This window comes from Cloeon dipterum, chromosome 2 (assembly GCF_949628265.1).
Source record: "Cloeon dipterum chromosome 2, ieCloDipt1.1, whole genome shotgun sequence".
NCBI classification, from domain to species: Eukaryota; Metazoa; Arthropoda; class Insecta; order Ephemeroptera; family Baetidae; genus Cloeon; species Cloeon dipterum.
This window is the reverse complement of record NC_088787.1, coordinates 18,227,887-18,250,617: the sequence shown is the minus strand read 5'-3', so window position 1 is coordinate 18,250,617 and position 22,731 is coordinate 18,227,887. Positions and strand designations below refer to the sequence as shown.

General features: G+C 41.4%; 3 protein-coding genes and 1 long non-coding RNA gene across 7 annotated transcripts; 1 reads left to right on the top strand and 3 right to left on the bottom strand.

Annotated features, from left to right (window-relative positions):
* The first annotated feature begins 257 nt into the window (after positions 1 to 257).
* On the top strand, positions 258 to 6,103 carry bs (blistered). 4 transcript variants are annotated; one of them, XM_065477302.1, is made up of 7 exons: positions 258 to 497; positions 907 to 1,099; positions 1,164 to 1,375; positions 1,466 to 1,729; positions 5,357 to 5,522; positions 5,626 to 5,736; positions 5,829 to 6,103. In XM_065477302.1, the coding sequence occupies exons 2-7, from the start codon at positions 964 to 966 to the stop codon at positions 5,924 to 5,926; spliced, it is 987 nt and encodes a 328-aa protein (XP_065333374.1). In that variant the 5' UTR covers positions 258 to 497; positions 907 to 963; the 3' UTR covers positions 5,927 to 6,103. The 4 variants fall into 4 exon arrangements, with proteins under 4 accessions (XP_065333374.1, XP_065333373.1, XP_065333371.1 ...); XM_065477301.1 differs by having other exon boundaries at positions 1,149 to 1,375; positions 5,629 to 5,736; XM_065477299.1 differs by having other exon boundaries at positions 1,149 to 1,375.
* On the bottom strand, positions 3,809 to 5,140 carry LOC135935181 (uncharacterized). The gene is made up of 3 exons (XR_010574180.1): positions 5,021 to 5,140; positions 4,133 to 4,310; positions 3,809 to 4,073 (listed from the first exon to the last, which is right to left on the bottom strand). It is a non-coding gene; the product is annotated as an uncharacterized LOC135935181 (long non-coding RNA).
* Positions 6,104 to 6,340: 237 nt separating the features above from the next.
* Positions 6,341 to 11,989, bottom strand: LOC135935180 (uncharacterized). The gene is made up of 4 exons (XM_065477308.1): positions 11,920 to 11,989; positions 9,721 to 9,864; positions 6,710 to 6,891; positions 6,341 to 6,608 (listed from the first exon to the last, which is right to left on the bottom strand). The coding sequence occupies exons 2-4, from the start codon at positions 9,854 to 9,856 to the stop codon at positions 6,558 to 6,560; spliced, it is 369 nt and encodes a 122-aa protein (XP_065333380.1). The 5' UTR covers positions 9,857 to 9,864; positions 11,920 to 11,989; the 3' UTR covers positions 6,341 to 6,557.
* A 291-nt stretch (positions 11,990 to 12,280) lies between these two features.
* On the bottom strand, positions 12,281 to 22,496 carry kuz (zinc-dependent metalloprotease kuz). Its single transcript, XM_065477289.1, has 13 exons — positions 22,422 to 22,496; positions 22,161 to 22,307; positions 19,489 to 19,752; positions 19,091 to 19,273; positions 18,883 to 19,037; positions 18,660 to 18,821; positions 18,447 to 18,596; positions 18,203 to 18,392; positions 17,766 to 17,950; positions 17,536 to 17,710; positions 17,289 to 17,477; positions 15,798 to 16,279; positions 12,281 to 13,856 (listed from the first exon to the last, which is right to left on the bottom strand). Exons 2-13 carry the CDS (start codon positions 22,237 to 22,239, stop codon positions 13,428 to 13,430), a joined length of 2,643 nt encoding a protein of 880 aa, XP_065333361.1. The 5' UTR covers positions 22,240 to 22,307; positions 22,422 to 22,496; the 3' UTR covers positions 12,281 to 13,427.
* Positions 22,497 to 22,731: the final 235 nt, after the last annotated feature.

The window sequence follows — 22,731 nt, the reverse complement described above, 5'->3', positions numbered from 1 at the left end:
CTTGCATGCCCTTATAAAGCTATGGATACCTTTTAGGGAGGGAGAGCTAAATATGGACACGTCGATCTCTTTTACAATTACTACGCGCATTAAAAATAGTAAAGATCGGCCCCTTTAAAACCCATCTATCGCTCCGCGGACCGAGAATCGGGTATCCCCCGTGCGGAAAGCAGCGTGGAAAAGTTTCCCGGAAAAATTCGCCGCCGGCACTTTCAGTCAGAATCAGTGCGCGCCGAGAGGCACTACTTGCTCTGGCGGAAGAGTGTGGAAGGATTGGCGCAGAGGCGATCGCTTACCTTACCTCTGGTGCGGCTCACCATTAGCCTAAGCAAATTAGTCAGAATCGCCGTGCCCAATGTGGTACGGTGTTGACAAGCGACCAGTTTGATCGTCAAGTATGCCCGCAGCCACGAGGGACTCAATCAATCTCTTGTAGTGACTCGTTCGGCTGAATTTTCGACAAGACTGCCCGCCTGCGACCTGCATCCAAATCTCCAGTAAGTGCATTTTCTCCTGCCTGCAACGAGAGTGCTACTCACACCGCGAGTTCGTCGCCTACACGTGGATTTTCCAAGTTGCCCCCCGCGGCCCGACGAAGTTTTTTCGTCCGGGTTTCGATTCCAGCGCGCAATCCGTGGCCGAAACAGGCGATCGGCTAGTGGACGGGCCGTTTGTCGGGCCGAATCCTGCCGAAATCGGCGATTGTTTGAGGCCGACCAGGGGGTGTAACCTTGCGTGTGGTGATTAGATAATAATAGAGCCCACTCTCTAATAGGCCATTTCTCTTTTGGTTTCGGCCTCACGATTTTCTCGCCGTAATGATAGCTGTTTTCAAGCGCATGTTTTAGTGATTTTCGGCCAATTTGCGTGGACGTTGCATTGAAAATTGGATATTCTTTTTTCCAGGATAGCACGCAAGCAACATGAGCAAGACTGGTGATTCGCACTCGATTAGATTAGACCATGAATCATTCTGAAAGTAGCAGCACTAGTCCTCGCAGTTTTCTCAATTACAACCAGTGCAACATGTTGCCCAGTGGTACGCCAGACATTTACCATGATACGCAGCCGTGCGGCAGCAGGAAGCGCCACTTGGAAGGTGAGTGTGCGCCTCTCTCTGAGCAGAATTTAGTAAAATCTGATGGCAGGTTCTCAATACGAAGGTTTCGAGGCCTCCGAGTCGGACTCGCTGGATGAGCCGACCGCGTACACGCAGCCGTCCACCTCGACGCCCCGTTCGATGACCGGCAGCTCCGTACCGCCCCCCAATGGCAAGAAGACGAAGGGCCGGGTCAAAATCAAGATGGAATACATCGACAATAAGCTCAGGCGGTACACTACCTTTTCCAAAAGAAAAACCGGCATCATGAAAAAGGTAGGTTTCATCCTAGACTGTCTTTTACAATCACTATTCTGGGAAACTTCCAAAGCACGGGACTAAATTTTTTTGAATTATCCGTTTCAGGCCTACGAGCTGTCGACACTGACGGGCACACAGGTGATGCTGCTGGTGGCCAGCGAGACGGGTCACGTTTACACTTTTGCCACCCGCAAGCTGCAGCCGATGATCACGTCGGAGGCTGGCAAGGCGCTGATCCAAACGTGCCTCAACTCGCCGGACGCATCGCAGCCAGTTCCTCAAGCGTCGGCCGCTAGCGGCGACCAACGCATGTCGGCCACCGGCTTCGAGGAGACGGAGCTCAGCTACCACATCGAGGACGGGGAAAAAGTAAGGCAGCAGCAGTTACTTAGCAATTACCAGTTGCACGAGTCGCAGTACCAGAGCCACTCGCAGCACGCGCAACAGCTGCTGCTCGACTCGCAACTGCAGCTGCAGAGCATGCAGAGTGGAGCGAGTCAGTACCACCATCACATGTCACACCAAAGTCCACAGCAGGGCCACCCGGGTCACCACCAGTACAGCCTTGGAGGGCCCCAGTAGAGCGTGCTCGCTGTCGGTGGGCCGTTCGGGGCTCCCAAGGTGCTGGACGCGGAATCCGAGGCCCTCTTTGGCTCTTGCATGTTGGAAGTTAGTAGTACGCAGAGAATTTGTCGGACCGGAGAAAGATTCTGACGCCTTGCGTGGGAAATAATGGATTTGTAACGTGTTGAATTTACCTTTTTCCAGTCGCCTGAAAACAATTATAATTATTGCTGTTCACGAAGTGTAATGGAGTCATATATTAGTGTTTGCAACGATTGAATCGTTTTTGTAGACGCGTTAACTAAGCGTCTCCCAGCTTTTCTTGAAATGAAAAAAATCCGCGATTTCTCCGCAATTCCGAGAAATTCTCTGCAGAAACGTCCAAAATTTGCATGCTGAGCTATGTGGGTCCCGTATTTCTCGTCTCGCGTTTGTGCTCGCGGGAGCCGTAATGGTCGCGCTAGTTGAGGTACAAGTGGCTCCTTTGCGTGAAGCTGCGAGGCTCCTCTCTCGTCAACGGGCAGTAGCTCGTTTGATTGTAAATAGGGCCTTCTTGGAATTGAGTTTGGGCGCGCGCACGTCCAGTCAGTAGTCTTGCGAGGTCTGCTCTCTTAACTTTAGCTCTTTTATACTTAATTTTAACTCGACGTACATTCCTTCGTACGAACGGCCGCCCGTTCTTGAAATCATGTGCAATAATAATTATTATTATCATGTGCTCCGCGCGGGGACATAACCCGCTGGAAAAATTCTTGTAATAATCGTGATCGACGGCTATGATCTGGCCATTGTTTTTGTTATTTATTTTTATTATTTATTCGCACGCTCTTATTTTTAAAAGTGACACCCCTAAAATTACTCCCCTATATCGAATTATTGGCCCAGCTGCTAATTTCCAAATACGTAACTCGAAAAAAAAACACGCTCAGCATCGAATTGTTTTCCTCCTACAATTTACAACTTCCATTGCCACAATCTCAACCAATGTGTTCATAGTTAAATGATGTGCTACTTCGCTGTGTTGTGTAATATAAAACATTACATTTAAAAAATCATAGTAATTTTGCTCCCGAATGACATAATTGAAGTGCTCAATACTGACAGAGAGGTACTTTTAAGCGAGAGAACTGGCCAGGCAGATTATATTTTTGTTTTAATGCATAATTTTTGAGTTATTTTATTAGGATTATCACATGTAAATAAAATTACTTCCAAAGAGACCAAACCCGAATATGTAATCACTCTTGAAATTAACAACAATCCAATAATACCGAAAGGAAGAGAAACGCAGAGAGAGATAGAAAGATTTATGACAATTACGACATCAACTAAAATCGTACAAGTAGTGAGAATGGCTCATGTGATCGCCATTGTTGAAAAAGAGACAAATAAAATTAAAAAAAAACTTTCGTTAAGTCCTCGAATTTTGATTGTCGCAACACATGAGTGTACGTGTATTACGTGACAACGACCGTACGCCCAGTCGGAAGGAACTATAATCATAATGTCAGTGTCAAGGACCCCTGGCGTTTGTGCTGATGTCCAAATTTGATTGACATCCGCGCAGACTGGCCGGCCATCCTACCCTACCGACCGGTCGTACGTGTTGTGACACGAAAATGATAGCCAATGCATAGGAAATGCAAAGCAGCAGGCACTAATGTCCTGCGAAAATCGGGCATTCGAGGCACGCGCTCAGGAACTTCCTTTTTCCTGCGCGATACATATATTAATAATAATTAAAGGGACAACTCCGGTCCCATTGCGGAAAGAATAAATCAATGGAAACTCTCACTCTCTCTCGCTGTCTATTTTTCTTCTGCGCGTGATGTCGAATAAAAGTTGAACCCTTGTCGGTTGTCATTGGACACGAATAGAGGAGGATTGAAAATAGAAACTTTTATTTTATGTATCACTTCTCTTTTATAGATACCGTCTTGCAATATGATATGTTCGATTCTCTCCATTTATTATTATTTTTTTCTTTAAATTTTGGGTTTCATCGAAAATAACGACACAGCAATTTTCTGAACAGATTTCTCGCTACAAAGTACACATAGTGATACAATCAGTCTTGTTCTCCGGTCAGTTTCGGGCAGGATTGCTTCACCTCTCAATCTTCTCTCGCTCGCACTTCCTCCCTCGCCCCCTGAAACAAAAAAAGTGTCAGATTAAGTTAGATATTGCCAAATTTTGTTGGGTTATTACCTGCCGCGATGCGCCCGTCTCTGTCGGCGCGGTGCGACGGAAGAAACGATGTGTTGTGTGCTCGCCGCGCGTCGTCGTCCGTCCGGCTCTGCTCTCTCGCGCCGTGAGTCACATTGGGATCCTCTTCCCCTCCCCCTCCTCCGCTCCTCCCGAGATCTCCTCCAGGGCTATTGACCACCTGTTGCAACAAATGCTACACTTTTAGTTTTTCTGCACGCGCAATTGGCCAAATTTTTCCATTTTCCACCCGCACCGGGCCGAGTCGCGCCGAAAATGAGCCGCGGCCGGAAAATCAGCCCGCCAACCCCTAGCGGGGGTGCCCAACCGGCGCTCAACTCTGACCATCTGCGCTCGGCCGGCGAGCACACATGTTATTATGTTTTTTGTTCCAAATCGCTCTTGGAAACTTTCTTTGTTACTGAAACGCGCGACCGTTAGAATTTCCAGCCGAATTTCTACCAACTGGTGCGATTTTTCCGAAAATTTCCGCATTGGCCGCGGAACTTGTTGTTTAAAACGAGTTTTTCATATGCCAAGGCGTAGAAACTATCTTAACAGTTAAATTAATTTTCATATTGATTGCAAATTTTAAATTTGCTGAAATTAGGTCAGAGCGAAAATCCAAAATGTAAATGAACAGTAAATTTGATTTTGCATTATGTATTTAAACCAAAAAATATGTTTGCGAAAATGTGAATGTTGCAAGCGTTTCGTCACACGGTCGAGAAAAACTAGGATTTGTTGTTAATTTGCCGAAATTAATAGCAATCCCGTCTGAAAGTATACAATCGTGCAATTTAACCCGTGTCCCATCGAAATGTCAACTTTTCAGACGAAATTTGCGAAATCGGCGCGGAAAATAGGCGAATTGCGTGTCAGATGGCTCACCTGAGAGTCCGAGTGCGAAGTCGCGCCAACGGTGCCCACATCGCGACTGCCGCGCTCTCTCGGCCAGCCACTTCCCTTCCAGTGGACTTGGTCGCCTTCCTTTTAAGGCGAGAATACGAGTCCAAGTCAGAGAGGGGGCCCGAAAGACCACTTGCATTAAGAAGGTGGCCTTTTTAGGCGCGCACGGCCGTTTGCTCGCCAAACTCGGCCCTAAAATCTTGTTTGGGCAAAACTGCTTTTCTCGGCAGTCGGCGACTGCCGCCGTAATTTATGCAGCACGTGCTCTGACCATTTCGGACAACGCGCGCGTCTCACTTTTTGCTCGTTTCTTTCCAGATCGAAGGCTCGCCAAAATCATGCGGCAGTGGCTCCGACTCGTCTATCGACAGCGACTCCGAGTCTTTCGACAACCGCATGGCCGACGAGAAATTTTCCAAGTCTGAAGCCGGCAAGCTTATCAAGCAAGACGTGCCTGAAAACTTGTGTTCTGTTGGTCCTATGGGTGCGTCCGACCTCAATTTAATAATTTCATTTGTAAATTTCATTTTTTTTTAACCCACGTTACCAATTTAAATAATAATTAATTTTTTTCAATTTGATTTTAGTAGCATTTCACAATGGAAACTTAGTCTACCAGTCGCCGACGTCTTCGATGATGTACACGGCGCCTCACGCAGGGTTGCCCAGCGGAATGCTGTTCGCAGTCAAAGCTGAAGGTGAGTCACCATGTCCATTTTCGTCTTTTTATTTTGCTGCCCGTTCGCCAAAAGCCATTTGGACCGATTATGACTTGATTTTCGGCTCGCAGGTCCAAGTTCGGGGAACAAGCCGCATCTTGCCATTCCCCTGCACCTTGCGAAAGGAGGAGAGACGCAGTGCTCCCCCGCAGATCTCTCCAAGAAATAACAGCGAATGAAAAGTTTCTCACTTCTTGTCAATCGATTGCTCTTACGATTAGTGCTTTAACTAATTTAGGCTGTTCTCATTTTTGTAATCAAACCATTTGCATGTTGATAATTTATTGCGCCTTTTTGTTATTAATAAACCAATTAACTGCGAATTAAATTTGTTTTGATAACTTAATAGCCAATATTGCTTAATTCAAACGTCCACAAAATGTGAGAGCTAGTTTAGAAGCATATAAATTGGTGGGAGGTAACTATATTAACTTGATCTAATTCCGTCGTTACTTCTATACCAGAGAAGAAAAGTTCTCCGTTCACGGTTCTAACTAAGCAGAGACAACCTCAGTCCAGCAATTTCCTGCTAAAAATTTTTGCCGCTCGTCTTAAGATAATCGGGCCGAATAAAAATTCTTGAGACTCATCATCCTTCCCGCGCTAAATTAGATCCGTCGTAAATTATCCCTGGGGGATTTACCTGTGCAGAAGAATTTTTGTCAAATGACCTTTCGGGAGCATAACAGAAAAATGCTGGTTAATTGTGGCGTGAAATATTTTTATTGAGAGTTCCTATCGTCTCTAGGTCAAAGGGCTGCGTTCGCGTTGGTCTCCACTCGGGCAGGCGGTGTTGCTGGTCAGTTGAAGTGACCCACTGGCATTTCAAGCTGCTCGTTGATGGTCACTCCCTGCGAGCAGACGGAGACAATGCAAATGTACACACACATTACTGCGAACGTGCCGTGCATTCAGGCGAATGCTTCGCCGAAAAAGGCGTTGCAAGGCTCACCATCGGCGACTCAGAGCGGCGGCCGAAGCGCAGGCGGAGCGACGGCGTGCGGTTCGGCGCCGATTTCCGCACCAGTTCGTGGTTGATCAGCACCTCCGAGTTGAGCAGCGTCGCCCTGTCCTTCGACTGCTCCTCCTCAACGCTCAAGGGCTCGATCAGAAACTTTTGCAACTTTAGGATAGCTGCGTGAAATAAATCAGAAAATACATTTAAAAGAGTTTTTTTAGTTATTTAAACCAATAATAAAATTAATCAAATACTTTGGAACATAAATTTTTAATACTAAAATTTAAATATTTAATTGTTTTCTCAACATGTCTTCAAAATACTGCAGCGCTGAATTTTATTTTGCACGTAATGATGAGGCATGCTGTGTGCTGTGCCGAAACAGCTAGACGAACAGTATTGTGTTACATTGCCGTCCATCCGTATTTTAAAATAGCACAGATTATTATCTATTTCAAAAATTTTTATTGAAGTATTTCAATTTCTTGGTTATTTTTGCAGGTTTGTTATGCTATGCATAATGTGTGTAGGATATTATCCTACACACATTGACATTTCTGTGACACCACAAACGTATTCATTCCAGAGCTGTGACATTTTTTATATTTTTAAGCATAATCTAGTGCCAAAATTGTAATCGATCATAAAGAAATCAAGTGAATAGAAGAAGCTTGATTTAACCAAATCGTTTAGAGAATTCATGCTATCGAAGATCCTAGAATACAATAGCTAGGCTCAACATAAACTACTAAATTCATTTTGTAACTCATGGGTTCTCTTCCTCAAGCACTTCAATGAAATTAAAAATCAAATGAAATGGAAAAAGCGCCTGACAAAAAAAACGAAAAAAACAAGCAACTCTGACACAATAATATCATATTTCTCCGTTCGATTTCATCATATATGATGTTAAGGGAATTTTCCCTGGTTGGTATTTGATTATTAATTTTTTGTATGATTTATAATGCATTTTTCTTCTCAATAAATGTGCGGAGTGTGCAAATTAAAAACGAATAGTTTTTTTTACGTTTTTTTTAAATACTGCGATTAGTTGTGCTGGCATAAAAAGGGATACTTTTATATATGTCAATTAAATAGACTGCCTTTAATATAAGGACTGAAAAATTTCCTCTTTTTTTCTCATTGTCAGTAATAACAGCATGTATTTGCCAAGCAAAATTATTAATCTTGATCATCGTAATTGAGTCTCTTTGAATGCTCTGTAACAGGAACGGACTCAATTCAGCATGGATCTGCTTGAGAAAATCTCGGCACACGCTTTCCCGCATAAAAAATGCAATCTGCGCCGCGAAATTGAAACGTCTCTCGCATAGGCATGCCCGCTGAAAAGTGCCTGCTTATTTACCATCATCCTCTCTGGCTCGCTGCACGGAGAAACGCACAATATTGCTCCATTCATTTTTGCCGTAAAACAGGCCGCTTGTGCACCCTTTTTTGTGTGTCATTAACGTCTGCACGCGCGTATGTATGAGTTTACGAGTGTGCGTTGCGTGTGCACAAAAAGCAGGCTGGTTCAATTTAATAAAATGCGTCAACGAAGAAGAAAAAGACGCAAGAGAGTCTTATTGCGGCTGCCGATCCTTTGTCCTGCCGCAAAAGCGTCACATTTTCCCGCACAAATTTAATAATGCGAATTTGTCAGTGGCGTTGTTATTATGATTCGCTGGCTCCCTTTCATGTATGCCAGTGTGACGGTTGCCACGCGCACAAATATCACTCACTCACACACACACACTCGCGCGTGTGAATGTATAAATCCGCGACCCACGCGAATGACGAAAATCAAGGAGTGTTCAAAAGAGTAGAAAAGTGGCGTTATTTAATTTCGAGAGAAGCGAGAGCGAATGCAGAGCCGCGAAGAAACATGATTGAGCACACAAGGCACTTAAAAGGCTTCTCGCAGTGTATTTTCCCCCATCGGCCCAGCAGACGCAATTTCGGGAGCAATGAATGGCGTGTTACAAGGATGGATTATATCAGCCTGCAGTTCCATTTCGAGTGAATTGACTGAAAAAAAAATCATTTCCCCCAGTTTCCCGCTTTTCTCGTTGCTTCAGGATAATTTATCTCAAGTTGGGACAAAGGAAAAAATCTAATTACAGTTTTTATATAAGCTTATGTTTCATCCTTTTTTGATATTTCATTCATCCAGCATACATACATTCAATGACTGGTTATATCATGTAAGGTGTAGGTCGTCTCAGACGGCAGGTATTGGTGCCTGCTAAATTTCATAACGCAACTTCTCAAGTGTTCATCTTCCAGTTCATTTAGCTGTCCCCAAGTTGAGTAAAATGTTTGAACAGTTACTTAATTACCTAGCTCGTTCCAAACCCTTCTTATTGCCCAACTTGCTGCTGACATCTCGAACACAATTTTGAACTACTTTTACTTTTTTGAGTTGCGTTAGTTGTGTTATGTTGAAAAGTTTTTATTTTTTTCAATCCTGCAAGAACATATTTTTTTCTCTGTGCCAGTGAGCTAAAAGGGTGATGCAAAATTGAATTAAATAATATAAAATGACACAATTCTCTTGAAGCCATATATATGCCTTTTTAAAACACATGAAAAGGACATAGCAATCGAAGATATTCACACATAAAAACTTATTCCTGATTTCAGTAATAAATAAATCACCCTCTAATTGCGTCATGCGCAATCTCCCCAGCTTAGAATGTTTCTGTATTTTTTCAATATTATAATTAACACTATTCAACCTATTTTTCTTTAATACAAATAAGCTCAACGCAAGTTTTTTTCTCATGGGACTTTCGCTTAAAATGATCTTATTCTTATTAAGCGTGAAAACAAACTTCAGCCCTTTTTGCGTTTTGCGTCTCAATAAAAGTTGGGGTCAGCTGGGAACCCGCGTGATCGCGTTTTTCTTTAGGCGCTCAAACGCACCGGGTTAAGAGCACGTATTCACTGGTTTTGCAGCCACTTTAAGCTGACGAAGGAGGCGCGGAAAGAACGAGTGCACTCACTGTCGTAGTCGATGAGCGTCGGCGAGTTGTTGGCGGCGATGACGGCCTTGGCTTGCGCGGCGCCGCTGATCGCGGCCACCAAAAGGCACGCCAGCAGCACGACTTGCTTCGAGATGGGCCACGCGAATTCCGACATAATTTGACCTGAAATTAATTAACAAAAGGTTGGATTAATCTCCGGGTAATCTGAAATAAAATTCATCGGATTTGCGCAATATCATTAAATCGGAAAGTTCTAAAATAAGGAAAGCAATGCGCAGAGTTAAATTTATCTCGGCAGAGGACATAATTATTATATTATACAAGTGACACAGCTGCAGAGGCATCTTCGAGGAATTTTAACTGCGCAACTCATTAAGGGAATTCTAACGTAATAATAAAAATTATTTTTTACGCAAAACTGCGGACATTACCTAAATACCACGAGTGTTAATTAATTACAATGAGATGCTCAGAATTTTTTAATTGTGATTAAATCTCTTGGCAGTGGTCGATGAATTTTAAAATGTTGAGCTGATAGGCAACCTGCACACTGTTATATGCTTTTTAAAAACAAAACTTATGTCTTGGATGCATAAAATTTGTTAAATTTAAAGACGAAAAATTAAAATAGATTTGGATTTTGTGGTTATATAGAGTTGCAATCACAAATAATTGCAAGCTGAAAAATGAAATGTGTTAATGCTCATTTTTAATTGTGTCTGCACCTTTTCATTTCAAATCGTGTATGAACACTATAGTAGGAGTTTTAATATTTTATTAAATAATAGCGTATGCTTTAGCTGCTCTCAGCTTCTTCTCTCTAATGAATTGAGCAATTGTTTTCAATTATGAGAACACGCACTCGGCACAAACGGTGCTGCTGCTGTTTAGCAAAGCATCGCGGCACAGCTGTCCCCGTTGCATTATTTTTTCCTCTTATAGCTGGAAATGAAATTTAATTACAATCCCCGCAGTAAAAATAAACCCTTGTGGTTAGAAACTTCAAAATGTAAACAAGCAGAGCTAAATAAACGTGTAATTAAAACCCACGACATTTTAGCTGATATTGATATTCTTTAAAAATTTCCTGCTTGCGAAAAAGTTTTTTTTTTAATTTGAGACATTGTTGAAATGTTTCTTTATATTATATTGACTTATATTGACTTCTGACTTGTCTTATTGATGTATTTGTTTATAAATGAGAATAAACATCTATAATTTTAACTTAATTCCTGGGGATTGCATATTGATTTAGTTTATTTGATATTTGCCTAGTTTACTGTGGACTGAGTCTTAAAAAAAGGATTCATAAAAAAACTGGATCATTCGCAGTGCGAAATATGAACACACGGTAATCATCAATTTATATGCTGCTTCAATTTACTGCACGCGTTGTATTATACACAATGCTAATAGCGGGGACATCATAGGTATATTATATTAAATTTATCATTTGCTCCAATTTATTTATCCGCGTGCACATTTCGAGAAACTCCCCTGGTGAGTATATGCGGCGCACGGCAGCGAGTATCAAATTGCCATTAGTGCCGGTGCTGAACAAATAAATACGCTTTTGCACCGGTGCACAGCCCATCAGCGGCGTCCACCCCTTGAGCACTTATTTCCCATTCCGACCAGGCAAATCCCTCTTCGCTCGATTTGTCCCCGTCGCTTAACAATTTAATTAAGCACGCGCTTGTGTGCAAATCAAAATCAAGCGAGCGTGTTTGCTCGGATTATTTGCTTCTTTGATTGTGCGTCTGTCGTGCACAAAGGCGGCTGGCCGACCGATTACACGCGTGGGAAGTGAATTAATAATGAACGTAGTAAATCCCCGCGCTGCTTATCTCGCCGTTAATTACCGTATTAATTAAGTTCCACTTATCTTGGCCCTCGTGCACCCCTGGCCACTCCGCGCGCGGAGATCGGGCGCCACTCTTTTTTAATAATCTCAAGTAGTCGACAAATTTGAGGAGATATTAAGACGCTTCTTGGAACTTTTAGCCTTAAATTTAGGACGGTCACGTATACACGCTGCTAAGTCTGCGTGCTTAATTGAGATAATTTTGCACAATCCGTAAATGGAAATGTGTACGCTTACAAATTCGCGTGGAAAAATCAGAAATGTGTTTTAATTAACTGGCTTTCATCCTCAAGTGGACAGTGGACCACAAATTTGAACGATAATCACGTTAAGAAAAAAATGCAAAGACTCACCTGCAGGCGATGTGGACCACCAGGTTGAGACGGCGTTTATCAGTGAAGGGGTGAGCTCTTCCCTAGCCGCCTTTTATACAACCGTTTCCAAGGTTGACATGCGCGTCGACCAAAAATGCGGAAAACCAACCCTTCGTAGCGAACTCGCTGTTTCCACGATTCAAATTCACACACATCTCTGCAGACGTGCTTGATTTTATTCCAAATCCGCGCTTGCTAACCGCCGAGCAATTTTTATTGGGGGCGCAAAAATTGATTGGTATTTTTCCAGCTGACTGGTTTGCAGAGTTCAATCGGGTTTTCATGCATCAGTTATCATGATGAGTGCCAACACTCATCAGTGGAAATAAACGCAACGTCATATTTTGCGACATGGAAAAGTTTTTATTTTGGAATCAACACACATACATCCATGATAATAATATATGATTACTCGCCCGAATTCGTATAAATTTACACTTCTCGCCATCTATCCCCGTGGATTGGTTTTGCAATTGAACATTTTCGTACACGTAGCGCAGCATCAGTCAAAAAGAACAGCGATGTGCGGACAACTCTTTGAAAGGGCCTGAACAAGAGACTAATAAATCAATAATTAATATCAATTTATATTAATATTCTAACAAGATATTGTCGCTCTTGAGTGAAACTTACACAAACTAAGTGTAAAATAAGATATATTCAGTACGTTTTGGCACCAAATATTTGTGAATGTACACAACACTTAAGAGTAAATCTATTTCCAATATCAAGTTCCATCATGTTCAGACCCGAAATGATTTTTTGCAAGAGTAAGTTTAGTGGTAAAATGCAATAATCAATGTACACTAATAATAGTTAATGCGACGATCACTTGAGCGACGACTGCAGTTGGGTCGGCGGTCATGGGAAGCATTGGTCCCAACCAATGAGAGATGCGATTGATCAGTGCCAACGCTAAGAAGTTTGTCCATTGGCCAATTCGAGTGAAAATATTTGCACCTTAGTTGAGGTTTTCAACCCCGACATAATAAACGGGTCACATTCACTCCACAATTTCACTTGGAATCACGTAACAAAAACTCAAACTTGAAAAACAGCCAGTTCTGAATATTTAACAAGAGACTGTTGCTGATTCTTGGAGCTGACGAAGTCTGTTGCGATTTAAGAAAATGAATACCGACGATTCCATTTAGGCGGGAAATTTTGCACATTATTGTCACTTTGAAAATGCATATTTGTTCTTCCTCGAAAAATAGGTTTGCAGCAAAAATTTGTTTAGAATGACCTCCAAGATGAGAATGCTAAATGCCGTTGAATTCCTCTCAAACCAAATCAGACCATCATCAGCTCCATCTTGCAAGAAAAGACGTAGTGATGCGTATTAGGTACTAATGAGTGAGTATCTCGTCATTATTAAAATAATTATATTATGGAAATACTCCTTGATTTTTGGTTTCGGGGGTGTACGGTTCAAGTTTGTTACATTTTCTTAAAAAAAATCCATCGAGATCAGTGGTCCATTCATCTCACACTTTGTGGTTGTGCATCTCGAACGAGTTTCTTCCCATTTGGCTATTTGAAGACGATCGGCCACCGTAGGCGCCAGCGTACGGCTCGTGGCTGCCCGACGAACGGGTACCGGCTGAGCCCTTGGGCACGTAGTACTGGCCTCGGCCCTCGCCGTAACCGCGGGCCGGGCCCCGCTGGCCACTGCCGCTACCGCGGGGAGGAGCCCGCGAGGCGCCGCCGGGACCCCGCATGCGACGCAGCGTGTGCATCGGGTGCCGCAAGGTCTCGCTGAGCCGCCGGGCCGGTTGCTTCTTCGGGTTGGACGATGGCGTGTGCACAGCGCAGCACTTGATGAAGCAGCCCATCACGACGACGAACGCGATGCCCATCAGCAGGACGGCCCACCAGTACTCGGTCACCCACTGAGCCACGGACTGCAGAGTCTCCTGCGGAAAAAGCAAACAAGGAAATTTATTATTTCCTATTTGTTTTTGGGACAATATTTCTTATATGGGAGCCGCAATGAATTAACTTTTACATTGAAGCTAGACCCCTGCGCGGTATGATATTCTGCTGCATTTCGGCAATGTTGAAAATTATAAGCGTGGTTAAAATTAAGTTTATAATTGTTGGAATTTCCGGGAATAGTTGCTTCCGAAAAAAGATTCAGGGAATCCAGAGTCATTCCTATCACAGTGAATTCACTAGTTTGTTTGTATTGGTTTTGGGTCTGGAAAAAGCGGGAAATTAACAAAAAGACAGTATAGGGAATAATCACCAAATATAACCACCCTTATTAAACAATTATTGCTTTTAAAAAGAATAAAAAAGGCATCTGTTCCACTCTTATGTGAAAGGAAATGAAAAAAGAGTGTCCTTATCAACAAAAACTAGAACAGCATAAATCATTTTATAAATATAGCAAAATTCCAAGAAAAATGGGATGTTTCATTTTCAGGCGTACATAAGAAGCCAGCTAACGTACTTAAAAGAGTTGTTGCTAAAGTATACCGTTTCATCAATTTTAAACACTTAAAAAATTGTCTTATTTCTTCCAGCTTTTACACTCAATACAATTTTCAATAGTGTCGTGTTGATAGCAAATATCAAATCATTTTCTATTTTTTTTTTTTTTTTTTTTTTTGAAATCAACCTTCAACTAAGCTTCCTTTTAAGCATCTCTCTGTATTTAAAAAAATGTTCACTACATATTTCAACGCAACGGGTATTACAAGACGGAAAAACTTAAAACATTTTCTTGATGGCAATGCTATCACAACGATTTAAATTCTAACAGAGCCTGTTAATTAGAGAAAATACTGATGCAATGATGTATATCCTTTGGAGGGAATGATGTCAGTAAGTGAAATACAATTCAACCTTTTAAAGCTGCTAATTAAAAATGGCCGGGGATGAAACAAAAGAGAAGCATGTAAAATAGAGGAACCGAAAGTTGTCATTAATTAGACGAGCCATCATGGAATTAACGATTTTCTTTCATAAACGCAAGAACTACAGCGGATTCATTTTTAAAATAGTTAATATTAAAAATAGATTCTCCTATTTGCTTGCAAATCTTTTGACCTTATGTCATTTTCACTCAACTAATGGCATTAAATAGATAAAGGTAATTAATTTTATGTCAATGATTATTTAACAAAACCTTCATTTTGCCAAAATCCAAGAAAAATTTGAATACAGGCTAATTTATCATAATTTTGATCAATTTGACAAGGAATGGTGAAGGGGATTTTTTTCAATATTGTCGCAATTAGGAGAGTTAAATTTGCCTAAAACTTCTAGAGAGCATTTTAGAATACCTCATCTCATGTTAAGTGTTTTGATTTTTGTTTCAATTCTAGAATTATGGATTGTTTGCGGAAAAGTATTATAATATTTAGTCTAATAAATATTAAATAAGAAAATGAAATCTCTAGATGGAATGTGATTTTTCCAAGATTGTTCAGCCAGAATATTGAAAAATAAATGAAAGTAAGACAGACTAATAAAAAAACGGACCAAGCATTGGTTTCATATCAATTTCGGTCGATCTCAGGCTTCTTCATTAGATGTTCCTTTGCGGGTAAATTGACCAGTTGCACAAACCCTTAGTGTTTAAAGCCGCCAACAGATGGCGCAACCACAGATTTTCTTTCAAAAAAATTGTTTTAAGCGGTTTTAAGGCATTTCCGCTGCGATTTCAGACTCAATCTAGCTATTTTGCATTCTTTAATTAGTTTGCTTTTTTCACGTGATGATAACCAAAATCGGTTCAGCCATTCGCCGTAGAAACGTTGGGAAAGATTTTTTTATTTCAAAAAATAGGGAATTTTAAAACCATATTGACAAAGAAGACAAAATGCAGAATTTATCAAGCTTGTACTCACCCTGTTGAACAGCATATTCTTGAGCCGAGCCAAGGGCCCTTCAGCGTCCACAGCTCTGCACTTGAGGAACACATCGCAGTAGCCCTGATAGTTGTCGCAAGGCGAACCAGGCCTCAGACTGATGCCACCCTTAGGCAGGCCAACGTAAGAGGCGAACTCGCTGGTTGACCTGCACGACTCCTCCGTGCCGTTCTTACAGGCGAGCTCGCACAACCGCCTTTTGTCCACCACAGACGACTGGCCGGACGTGAGGAAGCACTCTTGCATGTTCCACTCGAGGCAGATGGAGCCGGTGCACTCGCCTTTAATACACAGCTGCGTGCCCTCGTTGCACCGCGTCTTGTCATCCTTGGCTCTTGGATTTGGACACTCAGGCGATCGGCCGTCGCATGTCGAGTTGAATGAACAGTCGCTGGCAGCTCGGCACATCAAGTTCTCCCTGGCATGCACAAAAGTGCACTTGCTTCCGTCGCAGCATGGCCCTGTAGAGCATCAAAATTTATTTCATCAGATTAGCATTAAGCTATTCCAAACAGGTGAAATGCGTCCAAAGAAGCTCAAATGCGTCAGCGCCAGCAAAACCGCAAAAGAGTCCGGGGCTGGATCTAATGTCGCACGACCTTAGGAAGGTTGGGGAAAGGCAAGGAAAAATCGACACCAAGTGTGGCCAAACGTTCATTTAAAACCGGCCTGGGATAGGATCTCAGGTCACGGGGTACCCTGAAAGGTCGTTTGAGTATCCCAGGTAAAAGTCAAATAAAAGATCTGTCTGATGATGGGGCGTGATTGACGATCAGACGAGCGGCCGAATTTTGACAAAGAGAAAACCATTTTTGTAGGCATTACGCGCCGCAAAGCCGAAAAAAATAATTTTCATTATTTATTGGCGAGAAAAATCTGTTTTCAGACTGGCGTTGGACCTACGCATGCGATTGAGTGGGTTTTAAATTTCATCCGTTTAGAAAAAAATGGCGATTTTTTTATTTCCCATCATATCTTCATGAAGAAAGTAAAAAAATCACTTCATTCAAACTTCAAAATCTATCTAAACCTAGGATTTTGATTGGATCGGCTTGTATATGGTCTAAAAATGTACCCAGATAAATTTCAAGTCATTTAAACGTGTGGGGTGTCGAATTTTTCCTCAATCGCCATAACTTGTTGCACAAACCGAAAATTTCAACTGTATTTTATATTTTATTTTTAACTGATTCAGATTTTGAAAGTTTTTCACACAACTTTCTCCATCTAATGCCTAGCTCAGATGGCTAGGCGGCATAGCCGGAAAAATCTGTTTCAGTAAATTTTGTTTTTAAATTTTAACTGTAAATTAGCAAGATTTTTTGTTGGTAAAATTCGAAAAATGGTCCGATTTTAGAAAACCGGAACCAGGCGGACGCGCCCCATCGAGGGGCATCAGTTGGTGTCCGAATCGGCGCCGTCTGGCCCATAAAGCCCCCAAAATGTTTTTAAATTTCCCTAAAAACTTGCCTTGACTAGGCGAGCACTGAGTTCTAGTTCTCCTACGGCAGCCAAGCGCAGAGTTATTTTTCATCTTGTCCTCGTCAGAAACAACCCTAGGGTAGCAGCACTTGTCCTTGCACTCGTCATCATTAAAGCCACAATCGCACTCTTCGTCTGCCTCAACGATTTTGTTGCCGCAGAAAGCACCAGCAGACGCTGCAAACAGTTCAAGTTTAATTTCAGCTCCACTTAACTTGCAACTCGCATAACTTACTGGAGAAGCAGTTGCGTTTCTTGCTATCGCCAATCGCGTCTAACACGTTGCTAATATTGCCGACGCTGCACGGCGAAAACTTGCTATTGTTTGGCCGGTCTCCACTCGTCGCCGACGCAAACATTATGAAGTTACCTTTGTCACCTCCAGGCCGACATTCAGACGGATAGTCATGCTGTTAAGAAAAGGATTAGAGCTAATATCAAATATATAAAATGAGATTAAATTACAGGTGAGCCGAAATTATGGCCAATCTCGTGGGCAAGCGTTAACTGCGACACTTTAGGTGGAACTCTGCTGTTGTAGTTGACAAAAGTGATGATGCCAGTGTTCAAACTTCTCTTTGTTGACTGGTAAATTCCTGCCACAGTCTCAGTATAGGTCTTGTACTTTTCGCAAATTCCTCCAGATGCTCCTGCAAAGTAATATGACCAGTTTAGTAGTTTTCACGTAAATTTAATTTTGCCTCTTATTAGTTTAAATGCTTTTCAAGTTCAGGGCATATTTTACTAATTTGGAAGCATTAAAATAATCGATGTATGCAATCTTCTAACATTTTCTACTGAATTGGAAATTTTTAATTGAAAAAAGGTAAGCTATGGCTCAAACTATGCAAGCGTAGATGCATCAGTTTAAATAAATGTTGATTAAAACCAATGAAACAAACCTGATGCTGAAGCAACCCAAGCCAAGCCTAAGGTTCCGCCAGTGAAGTCTCTGTAGGTGAAGACATAAGCCAAGCAGAAGTCTTCATGGTTACCAAGCGAATGCAGGTTCAAGAAATTGCTGACATCAATGTTTTCCATGCAGAATGAGTTCAAATGGGAGCCATGTTGGCATGACGAGTCGTTGTCAATCTTAACAAATACAGCTATTACCTTACGGCAACAGGGATGCAGGACGCAAATTACCTTGATCCGTTGCACCTCAAATTTAATATTTCTATGTTCAATCCTTCCATCAAACTTTGTATCGCGATAAATGAAGTTGACAGCATGCACATGTTGAGCGATAAGAGAAAGAATCTCCTCACGGATCTTATCAGGATCTTGACTCATTTGCTACGGCAAAATATAGAGAAAGGTTAGATATAAAAGTACGTACAAAATATCAAGAGAACTTACTTGCATAGCAATGTGCTTCCAAATGAGAGGATCAGTCTGTATGAAAAGAGAACAAGTGTTTCGATTTTCTTCTCGAAGACGGGCAGCCCTCTTAGCGCGGTGACTCCCCTCGTTGGCTTCCCTTGTGTACTTCCTGCGAGGATCTTCGTCTCGCATATGCACCTGGATTTGAAATTTTTATTTAATTTAACTCAAGACCATTTATTCAGATAAATTTTAGTACCTTTCCAGACTTGGAGGCCTGTTTCCCAGGCTTTGAGTCTTCTTTTTTAGGATTGGGGACAAATGGAGGCAAATCCTCTTCGTCAACAGCAGAATTCTGCACCCGCTCCATCCACTGGCTGATTTCATCAGTGTGTCCACAGCCACCCAAATAGCCTATTTATCATAACTAAGCTTGCTTCGTTTATCAGAGAGAGATGCTAACTTACCATCTCTTTTGGAGGCATGGGGATCACTGACGTCATTTTCGTGGTAGATCACCGAGTGGAATGTTTGGTTTGGAAAGTATTTGGTCGACTTTTCAACAAAGTAGCCTCCATTGTGTGGAGAGTGGATTTTGCCTTCAAATACCCCATCTATGATGGAGCCAAAGACATAGCTTTCTGGCTCACCTAAAACGATGGTCAAGGATGAAAAGTAGCTCAGAGATGCTGTCAATTTTCTTAATTGAAGTCTTAATTTTGAAGAGAAAAATTGGCAGCTAGACCAATTCTACTAGCCATTCTTAAAAAATTACTTCAAAGCAGAAATCATACTTACAAAATTTAAACACAAAATTAGCTTTTGATGTTAACTAAAAACAAATTCACAACTTATTTTCTACTACCTAATATATGTCCATGGTAAATGTGTGAAGTATCTACATCCAGGGTTTCCCCGTCATGGCTGACGACCTCAAGTCCGTCTGAGAATGTATCCAAGTCTCGTTTGAGTCGTAGACTAAATGCACGGCTGTGGGCTCGAAAATGCAGGTGAACAGCAGCATCTTCGGTGACTGAGCGCTTGGCTCGCTGATGAGATCGGTGCAAGCTGTCCGAGTCATAGGTGAGCGGCTCGTAGTGGGAAACCCATTCGCTCAGGCGCTTTGACCCTAAAATAAAGTTCAGGACATCAGTATTTTAGCCAAAAGCGAAAAATTAAACACATAATAGAGAAGGGGGATTGGTTGTCAAGCAAGTCGAACGTAACGTATAATGTAGTTTTTTATTGTGACCTTTAAATTTGTAACTTTTAAAGAAACGTAATTTTTTATAGCACAAAGCTTTTTTACTTATGATAACTTCATTGACGCAACTCATGGCTTTCAGAGAAGCCAGAATTTGTCTCAAGAAATTTAGAAATCTTAAAATTTGTATGTCTGAAAAATTACAAAGCTTATTATTGAGGTGATATGACGTAGCGACATATTTTTGGGTGAGTTACTCAAACGTGCAGTGATAATGTTAAAGGATCACCTCCTTTCTGCGGCGTAGAGCAGTGATCTGCTTTGTAAGCTTAATTAAAACAACTTAACCAGCGAATGGAAACAAGTAAAATAATCGAAAAGAATATGAAAGAAAACCTTTAAGTTCAATTAACGAAACAGGGCGACCGCTCATACAGTTTGACTAGCCGCATCAAATCAATTATTTGGCATGAAACCAATCTGTTGTAATATACCTATGCTATATTAGCAAGTATAAATTTCGCTATAAATACTGCAATAAAATAGGTAATTAAATCGAAGGAAAACCAATAATAAATGAACTCAATACTTGTGCAACATGATAAATTCTCCTTGGGTGACCAGGGATATAAAGACACCAGCTTTGACAGCTAAAAGAAATTCATTTATCTTGAAATATAAAAAGGACCACCATGAGACGTGGTCCCTCTCTGTATGATGTCCAGATGTGTTTTTCTAAGGAAACTATTATTGTGTACGAACAGGATAAGCAAATTCGACATGCACATGTGTGTGCTTATAGAATAATAACAAAATGTAGATTTATGACAAGGGCGAGCTTTGCCTTTTGTCACAATACAGTAGCCCACCAAGGGATGTTGTGTGCAGCAGCAGCAGGCGTTCTGCGCCTGCATGTGTTCGTGCATTAAACTGTTTAGTTCTTAGTCAAAAGATAATAAATAATCATTGTTCAAATAAAAAAAGAACTGTCTGAATTATGCGTTTAAAAATTAACTAGATATGGGTAAAAATTATATTAATTATTAAACGATTATTTAGGTCTTCAAAATTTTGGGCAGCCTTTTTCTGATATTTTATCAATATGGAAATTTCGATAAGAGGACGAAATGTGTATAATGCGTGTGCGACCAATAAAAATAGAAATATGATTCACAATGCAGCAGGGCTGGGCATGGGGATAAATCATTTTTTGCAGATCCCTTTATTTGCAGGATTTAGCGGCCAGTTTCTCCAGGTTTTTTGCAAACAAATTTTCCAGCAATTGATTTTTGAATTTTTAGCTCTTTTGCTAACTTTTGAGCGTAAAATTTATTTTTTAATAATTTTATGAGCAAATCGTTAAAAATCCTTAAAGCTGGATATAAACTTTAAATTATCAGTTTCCGTTTAATGTTATGTTTTAATGGTGAAACTTATCAATATCGAGTTCTTTGTATTAAATGCAATAAACCACACGAAACTGGTAAAAACCACAAAAAACCTCTGCACTGCAAGTTTCCCGGGAGATTCCCAGTCCTGCAAGGCAGCGACCAAATCCGGAATAGTTTGATGTTGATAAACTTGGCAGCCTCAGTGACAAAGGCAAAATTCAGTTTTAATCAAAATTTCCGACATTCTTATCACACATAGCGGACTTAAAAATATCCGTTTACGTCAGAGTCTGCCTATCCCCGACCGCTTAATGAAAGTCGAGTCTGTAAGCATGACACCCAGGTGTGAAATTAAAACTCGTTCAACTCTAAACAACCGCACACACCACAAATTGATAATGCCTTTTGCTGCGATTAAGATTACTGAAACTTTATCATGAGTAAGAAATAATCAGTTCACTTTCTACTAATAATTTAATGATCATTTTCCTTGAATTTTGTTTCTCTGCATAGAAACATTTATCTAAGTTTGATTGACATACAAGAATAAGACTAGACCTTCTTTAGCCGAGTGCTTGTGCTAGAACATCAATAAATTTTAACACAAATTGCGAAACTTTACAGCATTCACCCCCGCGCAATGTGGTTAACAAAGTTGAATGCCCCTGTCAAGGAAGACAAACATCATACGCAATTCAATGCAACTTTCCCACGATTCGATGTTGAAACCTCATAATGCACATGTGGGCTCCGTATCACAAATTCAAACTCTACATTCTTTGGAAAAACCAGAAAGACATAACTGCAATAAGCACATTAGAGCAGTTTCTTTTTTCGTTTCATATTTTCCTGACTAGAATGAACACAAACGATTCTCCGCCTAGCAACCCTCTCCGAGGGGAACGGGGGCAAGGAGGTGAAAGGACGAATTAAAGCACAAACCTGCGTTCGTTTCGGTCAGCAGCAGTGTCAGCCACAGAAAGCAGACCAACGGACAGACAGTCGGACACTTCATTTTCATGCTCGATCTGTAGCAAGGACACGAACACGATCTGTCCGTCGGCGGTTGTTGTCCTCCTCCGAGACGAGCTGAGAACAAGGAAACTCGGCTTTGTAGATGTCCGTTCAGGATTCCGGATATTTTCGGACGAATCGCAACCACATTGGTAGCCAACAAGACACGGCTGGACACCAGAAACTCACCTATGCAGCCATTTCTCAGACCTTTCTTTTCGCAATTGTAATTATTTTGTGCTTTGCGCGAAGAATGCTTCGGCTCTCGGCTCCAGTCGGTGTTGATGCCCGACGTAAATGTAATGTATTTCGTGCTCCAAGGAGGTCATATGGTGCACCCAACCATGACGGGGTTTTAATAAGGAGATTAAAATTATTGATTAAACGTAGGCCTTAATGAATATAAATAACTATTATTTGCAATTTAACTATCACTTTACTCTAAAATTTATATAAAATGGATTTTTTTTACAAAATATATAAGGCTTTCTAGCCCTTG